The sequence below is a fragment of the Hydra viridissima genome, unplaced genomic scaffold (assembly GCF_058129835.1).
Source record: "Hydra viridissima isolate aposymbiotic clone 2 unplaced genomic scaffold, HvirCarnegie_v1 scaffold_3, whole genome shotgun sequence".
In the NCBI taxonomy this organism is placed as follows: domain Eukaryota; kingdom Metazoa; phylum Cnidaria; class Hydrozoa; order Anthoathecata; family Hydridae; genus Hydra; species Hydra viridissima.
The window spans coordinates 16,624,871-16,643,517 of record NW_028324302.1 but is presented as its reverse complement, the minus strand read 5'-3'; the positions used below and the strand labels follow the sequence as shown (position 1 = coordinate 16,643,517).

Genomic DNA, 18,647 nt, shown 5'->3' with positions numbered 1-18,647 from the left:
AAAATACCTTAGTAATATTCTACCTTAAAGGGTAGGATATATGATATACCTTTGAAGGTAGGCGAAATGGTAGATAAATATACCTTTTAAGGGTAAAACTGTATACCTTGCTTAAGGTAGTAAGTTACACCTTGAGGTGTTTTTTTCTACCTTAGATAAAGGTAGACTAAAATACCTTACTATGTAGGGTATATTTTTCTACCTTAAAGGGTAGGATATGTGATATACCTTTAAAGGTAGAAATTCCTACCTTTTTTTTTTAGTGTGTATATGTATCTATCTATATATTTAACTACATTTATAATTAATAAACTAATTTGAAAAATGATTGAATTAAACACGTTCATTTTTAATTCTTTTATGTTTGTCCCATTCAATGAGGCATACTTAATGAATGGGAGAAATGCCATGCCCCAATTAAACTCTCTTTTTACCAATAGCCATATGCAAATCCAATTTTTTTGTTTTACTATATGATTGAGCAAGAGTCGGTGGTTGTCAAACATTTAAATATATATATTAAACATATTTATCTACGTTTAAAAAGCATTTCGCTAAAGCTGTCCCATTCATTAAGGTTTTCCCCTATTACCGATTTTCATTTTTTCTTAGAAACTTTTGAAACAGTGAAACAACCTTGTGGCATATGTCTTAAAGCGTTAGTTAAAAATCACTCAGCTATCCAATGTGATCTATGTGACAAGTTGATGCACATAAAATGTAATCGAGTTGACAAACTGAAATATGAAAAACTCAAAACTTTAAATACCTGGTACTGCCTAATCTGTACAAAACTATTCTTTCCTTTCTCTAATATTTCTGACTTTGAGTTATCTTCCACACTTTCAGGAAAGTCACCTTGTAAAATTTAACCTGGTAAAAAATCTATCTGATACTCCAAACTTGAAAAATTCTTTTAGAGGACTTCAATGTCTTAATCTTACTCTTCAATTAACTGCAAGTACGTTGATGTTCTTTTCGTACAATGACTTAATCCCGAAATTCTGTAAGTTATTTCTATATAAACATATCTTCACTACCATATCATATTGACGATTTTAAAATACTATTAGCATCTTTTTGATGATATGCCTGATATTATCGGGATAACTGAATCTAACCTGCACGATAAAGATGTGTCTACAACTATTGTTGATTTAGATAGATATGTATCTGTTCACATGTCAACTAAAGCTAAAAAGGGTGGTGCTTTGATGAATATTAAATCGAACCTAAACTTTAACATTAGAACTGAATTTTATCCCGGTTAAAAGTAAAGGCTTTTATCCCGGTTAAAAGTAAAGAATTCGAATCTATATTAATTGAAGAAATAAATGCTAAAAAAAAGCAATTTAATAGTTGGTTGTTTGTATCGTCATCCATCAATGCGTCCATCTGAATTTGTTGATCATTACCTAAGTTCTCTTCTTGAGAGAATTTGCTTAAACAAAAAAAGTTTATGTTGATGGGAGATTTCAACTTTGACTCAAATACAATATATCCAATGAGGTTTCACATTTTTTAGAATCAATGGTTTTAAATTCTCGTTTACTTTTTTATATACAGCCTACAACAGTAATGGATAATATTTTTTTAAGTTTTTATTCTTCTGATATTATCTCAGGCAACCTTACCGTTTCAATATTTGATCATCTTGCTCAGTTTATAATAATGCCGCATTCAAAAACGCAAATTTCACCTGAACCTATTGTTAGGAGGTGCTTTAAAATTTTTAAGAAAGCTGAATTTATTTAAGATACTCCACATGTTGAATGGGATGATTATATGAAAGAAGAAAAGGACATCAATGATTCCATTAAAAAATTAATCAAAGTTTTTTATTGTATTTTGAACAAACATGCCCCTTACAAAAAATAATGAAAAATAAAATAGTTAATCATAATAAACCTTGGTTAACGAAATGCATTCTCAAGTCAATAAAAATTCAAAATAAACTTCATAAAAAATATTTCAAATTAAAAAACTGTAGAATGAAAAATTTAATTTTTAAAAAGTTTAAACAATATTGTAATAGTATAAGCAACCTTCTGAAGTTTTTTTAACTACAACATCAATAATATAAAAAACACTTGGAAAGGTATAAAAGAGTTGATAAATATAAAGCCAAATAAAAGTTACTCCACAACAAGCATACTGACCAACAACAAATGCGAAACTAATCATAAAGCTCAAATCGTTTTCATAAATTCTTCACTACAACTACTTCAAAATTATCCAATGGAATTTTAAATGATCGATTCAACTATAAAAAGTATCTGACCAATCCTAATATCAACTCTTTTTGTATGTAACCAATAACAAAAGAGGAAGCCTTCGACTACATAAAGCCCACTATCATAGAAGATAAGAGTGTTGGAGCGAACAGCCTTCCAACAAAATTTCTATACTAACACTTAATCCATTTGGAAGTGTCAACTTAAAAACGAATAATGACACTAGGCTAGAAATTAGAAAATTAGGCTAGAATCACAGGAACCTATTCCAGTAAGGAATGACAACTTTAAAATGAATAGAGACACAGGGCTAAAAATTTTAAAATAGGCTAATTTCCCTAATTTACTTTAGAACGACACAAGACAAGTAGTTAGAATATTAATCAATTTTGATATATCAAAATCGATTGATTGGTTCTCGAAATATTCAAAAATCTCATAGGTTATTATCATTCCAGACAGCCTTTTTATTAACTCAGTGACTTAAAATATCTCACTGAAAAAGTGAGTAAATTTAAATCAGCTTAAACACGGCGTCTGCTCACTAACACGATATTATTAAGTAAAAATGCGCATTAACAAAAAAAAAAAACAAAACAAAAAAACGGAGAGCCAGCTTATGCGTGAACTGGTTTAAATGCAAATTGATATAAGTGTGTCGCACATTTTTACACAAACTAGTCGAATTGGAGAAAACGGCGCAAGTGCGCCAGTTTAAATAAAAATTTTGTGGCGCAGTTGTAAAGTTTGCACGAATTTCAACTTCGAATTATTCAAATATCATCATTATGTCATCAGTGTTTATTATGGAAAATAGAACTTTAAAGGGAGAAATATCCACGAGAAAATGTTCATTTTATAAATGAGAAAGATAAATAAATACATCCTAAACATGCAAACGCAAGAGATTTGTAAAAATTTTGCATCATTCAGAGCATGCAAATAAGAGTTTTCCTTTGAAGCTTTTACTTTTATTACTAGCGAATCAATTGAAATTTTACGATTTTTAAACCACTTGTCCAAAATGAATTTGCCCTCTTCCATTTGCGAATATACATATTTTATTTACAATCAACTTTAAAAATGAAATGCTTTGAAAAAGTTCATCCTCTGACATTTACAGCAACTGCAGGAAGATTTTATGATAGGTAATCCATCTCTAATGAAAGTTTTAAATTAATTGTACAATTAGGATGATTCTAGCTTACAAACGAAATCGAAATTTTTCTCTACTTTCCACTCTAGTTTGTGTTCCAGTAAGTATAGCAACAAGATGTACAAAGTTATCGATCTCTTTTCTAATCATTTTCAGGTAACTCTACACCATTATAAATTTGTATGATCTATTTTTAAAACTCTTTCCAAGTAAAAATTTTATAAGACTGTAATTCTTCAATACGAAGCCAAAACTAAAATTCTAAATAGAATTAAAACAGTAAAATATTAAAAAAAATATCACGTATGAATGATAAAATTTTAAAAAACATATTTTCACGTATGAATAATTATATTTCATTCAAAAGTCAAAAATTGCTACATTTATTTTGCCATAAACAGTTGTTTCTTGCATTCTGCAAACTTGCACCTATGGTCATGCACTACTTGAAAGAGATATTGTTTTTGATTTTCTTTCTTTATAATTATAGAAATGTATTCTTCAATCAAAGCAACTCCCCTTTCTGCGTTGTTATTTACAACTTAGATGATGAACAATTTCCGAGGCAGTATTATAATTATTGCTCATATCCCACGTTTCTGAATCGGTTTAATGAAACTCGGTTGAGATTTTCAGATAATCGAAAAACAATATCGAATTCTTTGTAACAAAATCTTCTATCCTAATTGGAACAAATTTCTCAACGTTTAGCATTATCCTCTTAGGAGGATAATCTTGGATCATCTTGGCGTGGTATATATTCCAGTTTTGTAGCTTGATTGATCTATACATTTCCAGAATTGTTGAAAACGTTTAAAGATGGCATCATCCAGACTAGAGATGGCAGCTCGCATGTTTTTATTAAACACACTAGCCAAGATTAGAACGAATATGTGATGAAGGGATACAAAATGAAGTATGTCTTTTCCAGTTTCTGTTCTAGCAAAGCAGACACCATATCTGCAACTAATGTTGCTTACCATTGTATTGAAGTACATAACAATTATGCGGTCTACTGCTACCCATTCCTCCAGAAAAATTGCAACTGTGGATGCTTTTGCTTCTCTATTGCCACCGGAATGAAGCTGGGGTACTCCAAGAAGTTAGCAAACTCCAATATCAAATGATAAGGGGGGTAGACAGTCAACCAAATCTTCACCGGTCAGATCAGGAAGTAGTTTATCATCCAAGTACATAACCAGCGTAAATGAAGAAGTTGCTTGAAATATTTCTTTTAATTTCTTGTAGTTTCTTCCCAATATTCTTCTCGCTCTCTATAGATTAAACAGCGGATGATTTTTAACTCATCTACAGTGCGGCCTGGACTCTGAGCTGCAGTAGCTAATACATAAGTTGCCTTTCTGTTGCTTAACCTGTCCAATGCTGCTGCCAGACTTGGTGTCATGATATTTATTGTCGGTTTTGATTATCTGTATGGTCTTGATAGTTTCTTCAAAATAGTTTTTCCTATTTCGCTAGGCAAATTTCCACTTTGACTGCAAGAAGCTCCACCTTTTTCGTCACTACTTGATGTTTCAAGAACAACTGTCTCATTCATGGCTTCTAAATACTGATCTTCTTTCTTCTTACTATCCGTGTTTAATTTTACATGAAGTCTTTATTCTCTTGAATTTTTATTATGTTTAAGACATCCGTATGTGCAAATGTCAAACAGATTATCAAGGTCATCAACAGCTCTGTCTCATTCTTTTGCTGAGTTCCAGTCTTTCTGTTAGCATTTTTTCTTTAACTTAGTCCCCTTTTCAATTTTAATTTAGCATGATATATTGGTTGCATAGGGATACGAGCTTTATTCCAAAAAGTTATTACCATTCGGACAACAGCTATTACACTTTCATAAATAGTTTTTTCAAAGTCTTGTGGTGGTGAAAGAAAGTACTTAAAACCTGTTTATTCAAAGAAAGTGTGCTTTCAGTTCTCTCAACATCTTTTAACCAAATTAAAGTTTTACTTCTAATTTTTATTAATCATTCAGCGATATTTCAGTATTTTTTTTTTTTTTAAATATTAAAAATTTGAATATTAGAAAAGTAAATATTATATTAAAGAAGTCTGCCTAATAGAAAACACATCTACTGTCAGCACAACGAAAATTACGTAATTGAGATTAATAAATATTATTGATCAGCTAATAGTAAAAAGCTATGAAATCTACAACTTCATTGAGCTACCTCTAAATATTGCCACAATGAGCTCATTTTTGCCCAGATTTGTTTCTTTATGGTTTGAAACAAGATACTAAGTGGAAATAGTCATATTTAAGAATTTTAATTTTTAAAACCACCCTTATATGTTATAATAAACTGATCTCAGATATGTAAGGGAGGTCGATTAACCGTCAAAATCCAATGTCATCGTTACGTCACCAATTTTGTTATAGGAAAACTACTAAAACTTTCGCTTACTAAGTGTCACCTTGACAGTCAAAACTGATCAGGCGAAGCTCCAACCAATAGTTATTGACCAAAACTCAGTTCGGTTTCTGTTCCGGCCAAAATTGTGGCTCCGGATTTAAGATTTCAGTCCCGACCAGATTTTTGATTCATATTACCGAAAATAGATATTATGCTTTATTTAGCATTATAGCGTTATTATAATTTTAATAAAAATTATTTTCTTTTAACTTGATGTTAAGCTTGAGAATTAACGTAAATAAGACTTGTAAATCATATCTTGTAATGTTTATTTATTGGTATCATTTTTCTAATTGTCATAACCCAAATGAACAACTTTGAACCTCTTGAAGAAAAAAACCATCTTTTTTTCACATTGTCAAAAATTATTGCCCAATCACAAACAAAGCGAAATGCAAATTCATCTTCCAAAATGCAAAGCTGGGCAATTGATATTTTCTTTTGAGTCCGATTGTCCAAGGATTTGCGTTCCTAATCCGCTATCGATAGTCCGATAGTTTCTCTAATTTTCGCGTCCAATAATCGATAGTCCGATATAAAAGAATTTAAAAGCTTTTTTTGATTTTTTTTCCCAGCTAGAGAGAAAACCAGCTTGCACAGGCAACTATGTTGTTTGTGCAAGCTGGTTTTCTCTCTAGCTGGGAGTTCGAAGCCTTACAGTGCTATCAATAGAAAACTGGCCGTCTCCCTGGATGGAGGAGTTAAGCATTATCATCTCCTCTTCATTACTCCTCTGGCTCATTTCACTATCAAGAGTATAATTGAACATACCCTTCCCCCCACCGAAAATTAGTAAAGAGAGATATTGTTACGATAAAAAAAACAGTGAACACATACTTATATGAGTTCCTAAAGGAGTTGCAATTGATAATTTATTAAAACTTATTAAAAATTATGGCAAAACATTGAATTAGAAATGTAAAGGAGTTTCATGTGCTTGATACCGTTTGTTTGAATCATGAGTTTAGATCGCCGGACGTAACATAACTACATAAGCAGATTGACGCCTTCTAAACTTTCCGTTGGTTATCGAAGAGCGTTGCCAAAGCAGCTTGCAATATGTATAAGTCATTAGTTACTAATGGCGTACACCAAGCTCAAATTTAACAGAATGATGCATTGTAATCATAAATATTGACTTTAGTAAAAAAAAATTTTTTTTTGACTTACACCATTCTGATTCTCACCAGCTAATTTAGTTCGTATCTTGGCTTTAAATATATAATTATAATAATAGCAATGTTACAATTCGTAGATTGTGTTAAAAAAACCTATCAGCATGTTATTTCAATTTACAAACCAGCGACGAAACGTTAAACATCAACATATTCGAAGACTATGTACATACCTAACAAATTCCCAATTAGGTTAGATGGGTATTGGATTAAAATAAATAAAAGTGTTTAGTCTTTCTCATCAAAATACAAAAAAAAAAAAAAAAAAAAAAAAAAAAAAAAAAAAATCAAACAAGAGCATCTTAGGCTGCTTAAAAAGCAAGGCCTTCTTTCGTTTTTAGTTTCGACACTTTAAAGCATTTTACTTTTAAAATCATTCTAAATTCTGTTCTACAAGTTTCGTTTGTCATTTATAATTAAAAAATAAAATAGCTGCACATAATTTAAATAAGAAACTCTAATTATTAATTTTCGGTAAAATATTAAAATTAACATTTTGCAATGTTCGTCGATACTTCTGCACTTTCGATGATAATATCATCCATGCTGTCAGTTCCAGTTAACTTTAGATTCTAAAATAAAGGACTGGTAATGAACTGCATATAATGGTGAATACAAACACTATAAATCTTTATTTAAAACTCTACATTTAAAAGTTACCTTTTCGTTAGCTAAGTACAATAAGCATACAAATGCAATCGGTGTTGAGAGATTTTTTGCCATGTGACTAGAGACTTCCAAAGGTAACGCCTTGTACATCTCTTTAAAAGAATACATGCCTTCGAAAGGCTCAGAGTCGGACACCTCGTCTTCGTATCTTACGATCGGTTTCGGAATATTATTTTTTTCGTTATTTTCCTGATGAAGAAAAGCTTTTGAGTCTATAACACCACATTACGTAAACAATATTTTGGCTCGCAGCACTACTTTTGTACAACTTATTCTTTTAACAGTCAAAAAAAAAAAATACTGAAAATAATACGGATGGTATGGAGTTACTTATAGTTAAACGACTTAACAAGCAATACCACAAAGTTACTGAAAAGTTAAACAGATATCTGTTTGCTATTTGATGCTGGGCAAGTTTCTATGTAACGTAATAAAATAACTTAAGAAAATAAACCTTTGTTTAAGCATTGACGTTTGGCTTTTTCGTAAAATAACGAATAATAGTGAATAGAATACTGTTTTCTATATCAGCAACTTTAAAAAGGCAATTAAGAGACATATAAATACTTGTTAAGTATGACGAACCATCAAAGAAATACAGGGAATACATGGAAAAAATTTTTAAAATGTGTATTTTCTTTATAAAAAACTTTCCCATGATCTGCATCAAAATTTCCCACTAACTTGGGAATGGAAAAAGTTAGTTTGCGCCCCCTAATGAAAACTTATAACTAAATTAAATTTTGATAATCTAGAAATAAAATCAAAAAACTTGCCTTTTCAGAATTTCCGTCCTTCTTTATCATTTTCCACATTGTTCCTTTTAGCTTTTTAATATCTATTCGCTTTGCTGCTTTTGCATAATTTATATCAATAAAACGAACCTGAAAAACAAGACCTAGAAGTAGTTGGTAAATAGAGGGTCACGAATTTTAATTCTTTATGAAATTTAAAAAAGTTAAAAATCCCTTAAAAGAAACACCAACCTTATTAGGTTGAGCAACAAGATCAAAACCTTCGCTGGTGCATAAAGCTTCAGGTGAATTTGCATCTCCAGTCATTATATCATTGTCCCCTGCATCATCATCACTATAGTTGTCACCACCTATTTCCTACACCAAAAATATTTATAACATCCATCTGTACATAAATACATACATAAATTTTCATTGTTAATATATATGTAAATATTTACTTACATCTAGAGCAGGACAGAACCCTTCTCTATCATTTTTGTTGTTATAGTCATATAATTCCTGGTCTAAAAAATAATAATAATAATTATAAAAAAAAGAAACAAAGGTGAAGAAATATTTTTTCAATTATTGCGTAGGAAACATTTAAAAAATAAACACTTACTCTTATTTTCAAGTTCCTTTGTATCAACTACTTTACGGAGCTGAATAAATTTAATGCAATAAAAATATCATAAAATATAATACAATAAACTCCCAGAAGTATAAAAATATCACCAATAAATCCTCAGAAGTAGATACAAATATTACTATCCAGAAATATATACTAAAATTATCATTAAACACGTAATACAAATAACTTATTAATGTCAATCCTTAAGTCAAAAATTGATTGCAGTGATATTTCATCATTTTGTTTTTACTTACAGATAATAAAGGCATTAACCAAAGCTTAAATAAGTTATCAGCTGTGTAATGCAAATCCTCAGGAAGGATTGTCATTTGAGAGGCATACTTCTCTAATGTTGAATCTTTTAAATGAGTAGCTGCCTAAAATTGAAGGAACAATTTGAACTTTTTTATTAATCTTTAACAAACATAATTAAGTTTATAACTGTATTTCTTAATGCAAACGGCAAAAACTTAGAAATAAGAAAAAGTACTTCTATTAAAAATACTTATAGACATAATGTCATTTGCTACTGTTTTAAAAAGCACATTAACTATAATAGCATTAACAAAGCATTTTATCAAATTATACAGATATTGAAAAAAGTGAAAATATTTTTTAAAAAGGCTTGGATAACAAAAGAAAAAAAAGCTATTGACTTACTTTTCCTGAACTAAAATGCTTCTTAAAGTTAAGTTCCTCATCAAAATTTATTCTCAGAGCAATTTTTTTTTTAACTAAACGCTTTGAAGTATCTGAAACAGTTGTGCTTCGATCTACAACATTAAACCAAATAATATTAGAAAATGTTAATTTATTTCCAAATTTCTATTTCTCTAATTTCTCATTACAATAGCCATTTTCCTGTGATCAGAATCTTTTTTGTCACTACAATTTTCTTTAATAACAAAAATCTCTCTGTTTTGCATTGAAGTCTTTATTTTCTCTCACAAAGATGTAACAGCATTAAGTGATAAAATTTTTTACAAATTTCCAGAAATTCCTATTAAAACAAAAACTTTAAAAACACAACAACAACAAAAAATTTTACCTTTGGATTTTGGCTTCACTTTCCAATGAAGAGGTCCGGCCCAAAGCGACAGTAAGTCTTGATTAAAATAGGAATACTCACTGGGTTCTATTGATAAAGTTAATTTGTCGGAACCAGTCACATTAATCAATGTTGCACGACTAAACAAATTTAGCAAGTTTTAAAATAATCTTTAAATACTAACAGAACTTTGTTTCTTAGAATTCACAAAATTTAAAGATATCAAAAAATAAAAGTAAAAAAATATTTGGATGTTTAAACTAAACAGCTTTGACATAATAGCAGCATTCAAAAGGACTTGTTATTACTTTTTGCTTGATAACTTTGGAACCTACTGTTATAAGTTGATAGAGTTTTTATGGTAGCTTCTTCTTGACTTTCAATATTTTCTTTATCTATATTGTGGTATTTCATAGCGTTTAAAATTTTCAAAATTCATAACTAGACTATTTACTTTTTAATATTTTTCTGTATGCAATATTTAAGAAATTTTTACACATTAAAACAATGTTTTAGCTATAAGTCATTATCCTACAGAATGGCAAGGGCAAAAGAAATCATACAGGTGAAATAGTTGCAGTACAATTTACTAATATCACTAATAATACAAAGAGCAATGTGCAGGACAACCTCATGTTACAAACAAGAAAAAAAAGCAGGATCATTTCAATAGGTTATCCATGAAAACCAGTAATTCAATTGGTAACAGAATTGTGCAAAGAAAAAAAAAATTATTTGCAGTGTTGAAACTGTGAAAAAATATATGCATGCTTTAAGATAGCTTTAAAAATGTTCTGCCAAAAATAACAAATGGTTTTGAAATGCCTCTTCATAAATCATCTTAGCTTGATTTTTCGGGACCATTAGAAGAAAAAAGAAATTTTTTTTTTTTAATCTAAAAATCTAATGATCAGATGAAACATGCCATTCTCATTAAATGGTTTAAAAAAATTTGAATTATCACAATAAAAATGAGGAAAGCAATCAAAATCAAAAAGCACTACCAACAACTACCTACCATAAAAATCAAATCAAATTTCTAACAGTAAATTTCAAAGTTATAAAACAAAAAGTGATAACAAAGGAGGTATTCTCATTTTTTTGACTACTAATGTATTGCTAAGACCTGTTTAATAGTATATATATTAGAGCCTAAAAAACTAATCATACTTGATAAAGATTACCATACATTAATCTAATAACACACATTAATCTAAGTTACTTTTGTGAATTTAAACTTTGCTTATAAAAATATAAAACAGTGCATGAAAATTACTTATTGGTAACATGCAAGATATAACAGATTTGGTTTCTTGAATTTAACTAAATATAAAAATTTTAATATTCATAATTGCAAAGAGAAATATATATTTAAAACAATTTGTAAATAAAAAATGACTTGATACTGATACATGAATAAATATATACATCTCCAAAATTTTTTACCTTCCTAGTTCACTGTCCATACCACTAAGCATATCCTAAATATTACAAGATACATCATTTTTTTTAGTTAGTTATTCTTTTGAAAAAATTTTTACAGTTACAACTTTATCAATAATAAACTACAAGAATTTGTTGTGACAATTTTAAAAATAGAAGCAACTGTAACTAGTTGCAAAATACCATTTAATCTTCTATAAAAGAGTGTATAAAATTAAATACATCAATTGCTTTATTAAATCTTATCAGAAGGCAATAATTAAAGTATCATAGGGGTTAAATATCTACCTTCAGAGACAGTTAGGGTTATGGAAAACAATTATTTATGTTTGAAATTAAAGCAAAAACTGAATACTAATATAAAAACTTATGAAAACCTTATATTCTAAAAATGGCATTTACACAGCAAAAATAAATTCTATTTTTTAACTTTTAGAGATAAATCAAAAAAACAAACAATATTGAGGCAAAAAAAAAAAAAGGGCATAGTTTTCACAAGAAACCTATGCAGATCTTAATAAAATTCTTATGTAGCACTTATATATAAAGGTTACTTGGCACTAACATGTAAGTTGCACTTAACTCACACTATCAAGCATAAAAATAGAGGTTAGAGGTACTTAATGCTTAGTATTTAGTCACAATCTATTACTCAGTTTTGGTATTTTATTATTTTACTTATACATACTTTTTATTATCATAAAAATATAGCTTTGTAATAGAAAACCATATTTTTATAGTACTAAAATAAATGTTTTTTTTTTTTTGCAACAACTTTAAATACCCTTTCTCTAAATTCTTCAACTTCATCATTATCATTTAAGTCCATTGTATAGTCACTGACTCCTACTTCAGAGGTATCCATTGCTTCTGGTAAAACTAAAACAAGAAAACATTTAAACAGAAACTTAAAACAATAATTAACTTGACATTTTTAACAATATTTTTCAAAATAGCACTAAACTATTTACTAAAATATTAAAATAATTAATAAAGCTAAATTCTTGTAAGTCAAACTTTCAATAGACCAAGTAAATGGTTTGACTCAGCAAATGTTTTATTTAAGTAAAGCCATTTCCACAATTGAGTTTTCAAAAGAACAAAGAAAATAATTCAAGATAATAAAAGTTCAAGTTAACCTATGTTCAAGTTACCAGGATTTAACTGCATACTAAGCAATTATTGTTACAAAATCCACCTTAAGCATTAATCAACTTAAATACTACAAAATCCACCTGGAGCATTAACATCAAATTTGTGAATATTATCGTTAAAACTGTTGTCTTCGTGAGTGGCAGCTGATGAGTTAATCTAAAATATTTTAAAACTTAAACAAGATCACAAGAAATTGCATTAATTTTGAAAACAATAAATGATTTAAACTCTCTTATATCTTTTGTACCCTTTATTTTACATCATTGTACCCTTTATGAATGTAACTTATCAATGATATCATTATTTGTGAAAAAAGACCTGAGGATCAGGTTGGTACTACTTAGTAGTGCAATCATGGTTTTGAATTCTCATTTGCAAAAAAAAAAAAAAAAAAAAAAAAAAAAAAAAAAAAAAAAAAAAAAGCACAAGTACAATTAAAGAATTTCAAAAGAATTTGTTTTATAGCAACTAGACTTTTTTTCTTCTACTTTTTATTAATTATAGAACACATTACACCAAATAGTTTTATTTTTAAACTTTCTTTTATATTTTGATCTGTATATTAGGGATGATGATTGGTGTTAGACATTGTACTTGTGCTCTCTTTCTTTTTTTTTTGCAAACAAGAATTCAAAACAAAGATTGCACCACTAAGTACTAACAGCTTGATTCAAAAAACTTGTTTCACAAACAATGATACTATTGATAAGTTATATTGATAAAGGGTACAATAGATGTAAGATAAACAGTACAATAGATGTAAGAAAAAGAATACAATAGATGTAAGAAAGTTTAAATCATTTATTGTTTTCTAATAGGCAACTTCTTGTGAATTGTATGTACCATTAACAACCGAATTTCTAGTTTTAAATTTCTTATAATATCAACCATCATCAGCCACTGTAATTGTGGCCATCCACTTTAAAATTAGTTTTGAAAGCCCTGAAAACTCTATATGTAAATATATTTAGTAAAAGTAAAATAAGTGACAAAACTGCATTCTATGATAAACATAAAGACAAACAATCCAGTAAACCAAAAACACACATACAATCAAACTATAAAAAATGAAATAAAACAAACTGAAGAATTTCTGTTCCAACCAGTAAATTTGAATGAGCTAAACTGCGGGCAAATTTCCAATGTGTCAATAGGAACTTTACAATACATATCTGTAAAAAAAAAACTTATAGTTAAAGGCAAATATCCCCAGGGCACATGAAATTGTTGAACTTTACTTTTTTCAATACAAAAATGATTGTAACTTTTATATTTTATGTTGCTTTTTTTTTCTCATATAAAATATGAGTATTCTGACAGCTTTTCCAAAAGTAATATTTTGACAGCTTTTCCTAGTATAAGATATTTAAGATAACCTCTTTCTTATAAGAGTCAAAATTATAATAATCTGTATGAACATACACATTCTTTTTGATAAAGTGATTTAGATTAAAGTAAGCAAAAAATAAAGTCACTGCAGGCAAATTTTTTGTAATTACAAATTTTTAATAAATTCAAGGTCACAATAAATGTGCATAAAGCTAAATCAGTTATAGTTTACAGATGAGAAGATAACACTTGAATAATTGTTTGAAAAAAGATTTTCTCTTTGAAACCAAAATTTTATGAGAAAACTCTTGAAATGCTTTTAGTTGAAACATGTACCTCTTAAAAAAGTTAAATCAACCATCTGATCATCAGCAGTAGTCTCTCCCTCAGCAACAATTGGTATATCATTTACTCGAATAGAAGAGTCCATCATTAAATCACAGTTATCTGATTTTGAATTTAACTGAAGTGTTAATAAACCACCTGTTCCTCCCTCATCAAATGCTGCTGCTGTCTTTTGAAAGAATGGATCTTTCTAGAAATTAATTATAAAATACAAAAATATACAAAGGTCTATATCAGGTTATAAAGTATTCTGTTAAATTAGCAATCTGGTTATTTTAAACAAAAATTCAAGATTTACTTTAAACATCTAGCCTTAAATATTGGGCTTAACTGCTACTAGCTAATAATCTGTACTTGGGTACCTCCAGAAAAAATGAAAAGTTTTATTTACATTTAAGTACCAATAAATATCTTGAGGTATATAACATAAGTCCAATAAAATGGATTTCTCATCCACTTTTTAGGTGCTATCATCAAACTAAAGGTTATTTCCAACAATAAAGCATTGATATCAGTAAAAAACAAACAAACACATAACTTAAGAAGTTTTTTTACCTCGAATTCTAAGTCAAATCGATCACAGTTGATGTTTTTTAAATTTTTTTCTATTGTTTTACCAGAACATTTCTAAAAAAAATATATTTACCTAATTTATTTTAAATATGATGCAGTACAATAAACTCCTGTATAAATCAAAACAAAAACAAGTTTTCTATACTAAGATTAATAGTCATTTGTTGCTGGTAATAATTCATTTCATTTAGTTTATTAATATCAAAAGAAAAATTACTTTACGGATTTTCTTTTTCTCTACTTGCTGAGTGGCTTCTTCAACAACATCTTTGTCTTGTTCTAGTAAAAAAGCATTATTTTAAAAAAGTATTTACTATTTTTCTTTGTAAAAAGAAAAGAAAAAAAATTTTTTTTATTTCTTTAATTCTAATGAAAAAACTAGCTCTATTTTTTTCTTGACATAAAACAGTTTTTTTTATGTAATATAGATAATCAATAAAGTACCATTATCCTCTTCATTATCAACTGTTGCTCGCCCCAATGAACTTAGAATTTTATAAGCTTCACTATGGATACAATCAACACGATAAGCATAAATTTTAACTCCAGCATCTAATGTACAACTTGCAAGCAAAAAATTTGTACCATCATTTTCATTTTGCGATTGTTTTAAAAGATCTTTCATATAATCAATCAAATGCAATCCAAATGCATTCTTTGCATTGATTTTCTGAATGAAGAAAACTGAAAAGTTGAGGAGAAGAATGAAGGAAGAAACAACAACAATTATCTCTTTAAAAACCTTATTATTCACATTGATTGCAGTTTAAAACAAAATAAATAACTTAAGTTATTAGTTTAAGATATATTTCAATTTGATTATCACTAACTTTAAATTTCAATAAAGTAGAAAAGTACTTAATATAACATAACATGGTGGAATTTTCAGACCCTTATGTCTTAAAAGATATTTTTAAAAAAGAAAGATTTTGGCCATACCAAAAATGATTTTGAATTAAAAATTAGAATTATTGAAATTGGGTTGTTGAAAATTTTTTTAAATCAATCAGATTAAACAATTTAAAAACTTCCAAAAGATGGAGATTAATTACACTCAACTTAAATTCAAGAATAATATATTTTCAGAGGGTTAGAAAGTTTTGCTGCATGAAAAGTCAATAAAAATTGGAATTGGAAAAAGTAGAATAGAAAAATATTTCAAATAAAGAACTGTACAATGGAAGTTAATAAACCTCTTTTTATGTAAAGAATCAGGATACAATCAGTTGAGTTATAAACCCAGATAAATAATACTTAGTTTTATTAAAATTTAGATAAACTATATTTGTTTCTCAAAAAACTTTATGCTTAAGATATGAAATAAAGTAAGATAATTTACATTTTCAGCAGACAGTTTCAAACAAGTTGAATAATGATCTTGAAGTTGATCTTTTGTCATTCCTAGCTGGCATAAATTTATTGACTTCCTCCTTGAATATAAAAAAAAAAAAAACATTTATAGAAACCTAATAAGAATTTAACTAATTTCCTTAGACTGCTGCAGCATATTTTGTATACATCCACTTTGTACAACTCTTATCAAAAAATCATTTGTTAATGTTAAAATAAGAATTATTTAAAATAATTACCTCTCTTGGTTCAGTGTACGTTTAGGTGATGTTTGAAGACCACCAGGGCTAAGTATTTTGTTGGACAGTAACTTTGACTTACGTCTAAGCATTTTTTCTTCAAAATCATCATTTTCTTTTAGATCAATTGATGTAGAAAGTGCTGGCGAATTTACAGGACGACGCTTATGAGTACGGTTGGGAGGGGTAGAAAAAGTACTTGATGCTGACATTTTAATTTTTATTCCTTTAAAAGATAAAGATTTATAGAATTATTTATAGAGATATGCCTGTAAACCTTATATAAATCATATAACTGGACAGTATTGAAACTCGTAGGTAGTTTTTTAAATTTTGATTTTACTAAGTTAAAAGATATTTGCTTTGTTTTTGTCAAAAAATAACTTCAATTACTCCCTGCATTAACACATATCAAATTACCAGATCACTATTTTTATTCCCAAGATTAGATCAAGTCTAGTTTGTAATATCTAAATACTTAGTAAATGATTAGGATCTTTTAGAGTTTGACGCTTATGATAACTTAAAGCCTGCACTTGTCCTATTTAATATATTTTTAAAGTGATATTAATAAAGATGATTTGAAACAATATTCATTTTACAGGTATATCACTTTTAGTTTGGTTTCAGAGTAAGGGAAAACTAAATAGAATTCACAAAATCTTCGTTGACTTAGAGCAATAGTTTGCCGCCAGAAAGTTGCTTTTGTGCATTCTTGCCGGTTACCGAATAATTTTAAACAAATGCTAGGATAATTATTAACGCTCAAAATGAATTCTTTCTCTTTTTTTTAAACCAAAGTATTAGAAATGTCTTTTTTGAAAGTTGAATGCAGTAGTAGTTTGTACTTTAAGTAAAACAAGTATCAGAAAAATTTTAAGATAGTTTTCTGCTAATTTTTAAAGTTCGAACACAATTACTTTAAGTCTCGGCGTTTGGTTTTTCCGTTAACAACGTCTTTTAAATTTATCGAATATTCTGAAGATTGTTATGAAAATTGAAATCTTTAATGGGTTTAAAATACCAAAAAATTTCGTGAGATAAATTTAACGGATTTATTCGAATAGAAATTCTGCGAAATGTACTGAAGGTTTAAACAAACATTTTTTTAGAACCTTTTAATTTTCTATTACATAAATTATTTTAAATTCGATTTTGTTAAAATGACTGATGTAGAAGTTTGGCCTTTAACCTTTATTAGCGGAAAAACTCGTCTTAGCAAAGAGTATATATATATACATATACATATATATATATATATATATATATATATATATATATATATATATATATATATATATATATATATATATATATATATATATATATATATATATATATATATATAACACTTGGTTCAGTAGATTAGTTTAGTAGATTAATATTCAAAAGAGTAATTCCATATCAACTGGAGAAATTTTTTCAAACTTTAATAACCTTTTTCTTCAATTTGTATGAAATTTGGTGCTGTAGCTGAACTCGATAATAAAATTTGCCGGAAAAATTTGGGGACCCAATTGAAAGGGTTCTTGAGATATTTAAACTTTAAACTATGACTTGATTTACCATTTAAAGCTGATTTACACAGAGAAATTTAGAAAAAAAATTCAGAAATGATTTCATAAATGAGTAAATTTAGAAAATAATTTCATAAAATGAGCAAACTGGGAGCAAGCCGTTTAGCTTCAAATTGGATTATTTTTTTTACAAAAAAAATGTTTTTGCTTTAAGTTTTTTTATTTAATAGAGCATTTATTTACACTATATAAACACATAAAAATTGAGAAAAAATGTTTTAAAAATTTAAAAAAAAAAAGTTTATTTTTTATAAAGAAAAAAAAGTTTTCTTTTCCCCTCGTAGTTGAGGAAAAGTAAACGAGTCAAGCTGTCATCACAATTAACTAAAGTAAAGGAATCAAGTTGTGATAACAATGAACTTAAAATAAATGAGTTAAATTGTGATCACAGTTGATTAAAATGTAAGAAAAATCAAGCTAAATAGATTAAAAATAAAATGAAAACTATTGTTAGAAATTAAATATACAAAAAAAAGCTATTTTTTGATTAATCAAATTCTAATTGTTTCATGGACGGTAGCAGGTCCGCGGCATTTTTTCATACAAAACTC

General features: G+C 27.9%; 1 protein-coding gene across 1 annotated transcript; it reads right to left on the bottom strand.

Annotated features, from left to right (window-relative positions):
- Window positions 1–7,297: 7,297 nt before the first annotated feature.
- Window positions 7,298–16,781, bottom strand: LOC145180480 (condensin complex subunit 2-like). Its single transcript, XM_090082818.1, has 19 exons — window positions 16,520–16,781; window positions 16,270–16,360; window positions 15,375–15,600; window positions 15,148–15,209; window positions 14,913–14,984; window positions 14,349–14,547; window positions 13,767–13,855; window positions 12,764–12,839; window positions 12,313–12,407; window positions 11,532–11,566; window positions 10,086–10,225; window positions 9,698–9,810; window positions 9,292–9,414; window positions 9,029–9,068; window positions 8,869–8,930; window positions 8,656–8,781; window positions 8,446–8,553; window positions 7,661–7,858; window positions 7,298–7,572 (listed from the first exon to the last, which is right to left on the bottom strand). Exons 1-19 carry the CDS (start codon window positions 16,729–16,731, stop codon window positions 7,489–7,491), a joined length of 2,151 nt encoding a protein of 716 aa, XP_089938944.1. The 5' UTR covers window positions 16,732–16,781; the 3' UTR covers window positions 7,298–7,488.
- Window positions 16,782–18,647: the final 1,866 nt, after the last annotated feature.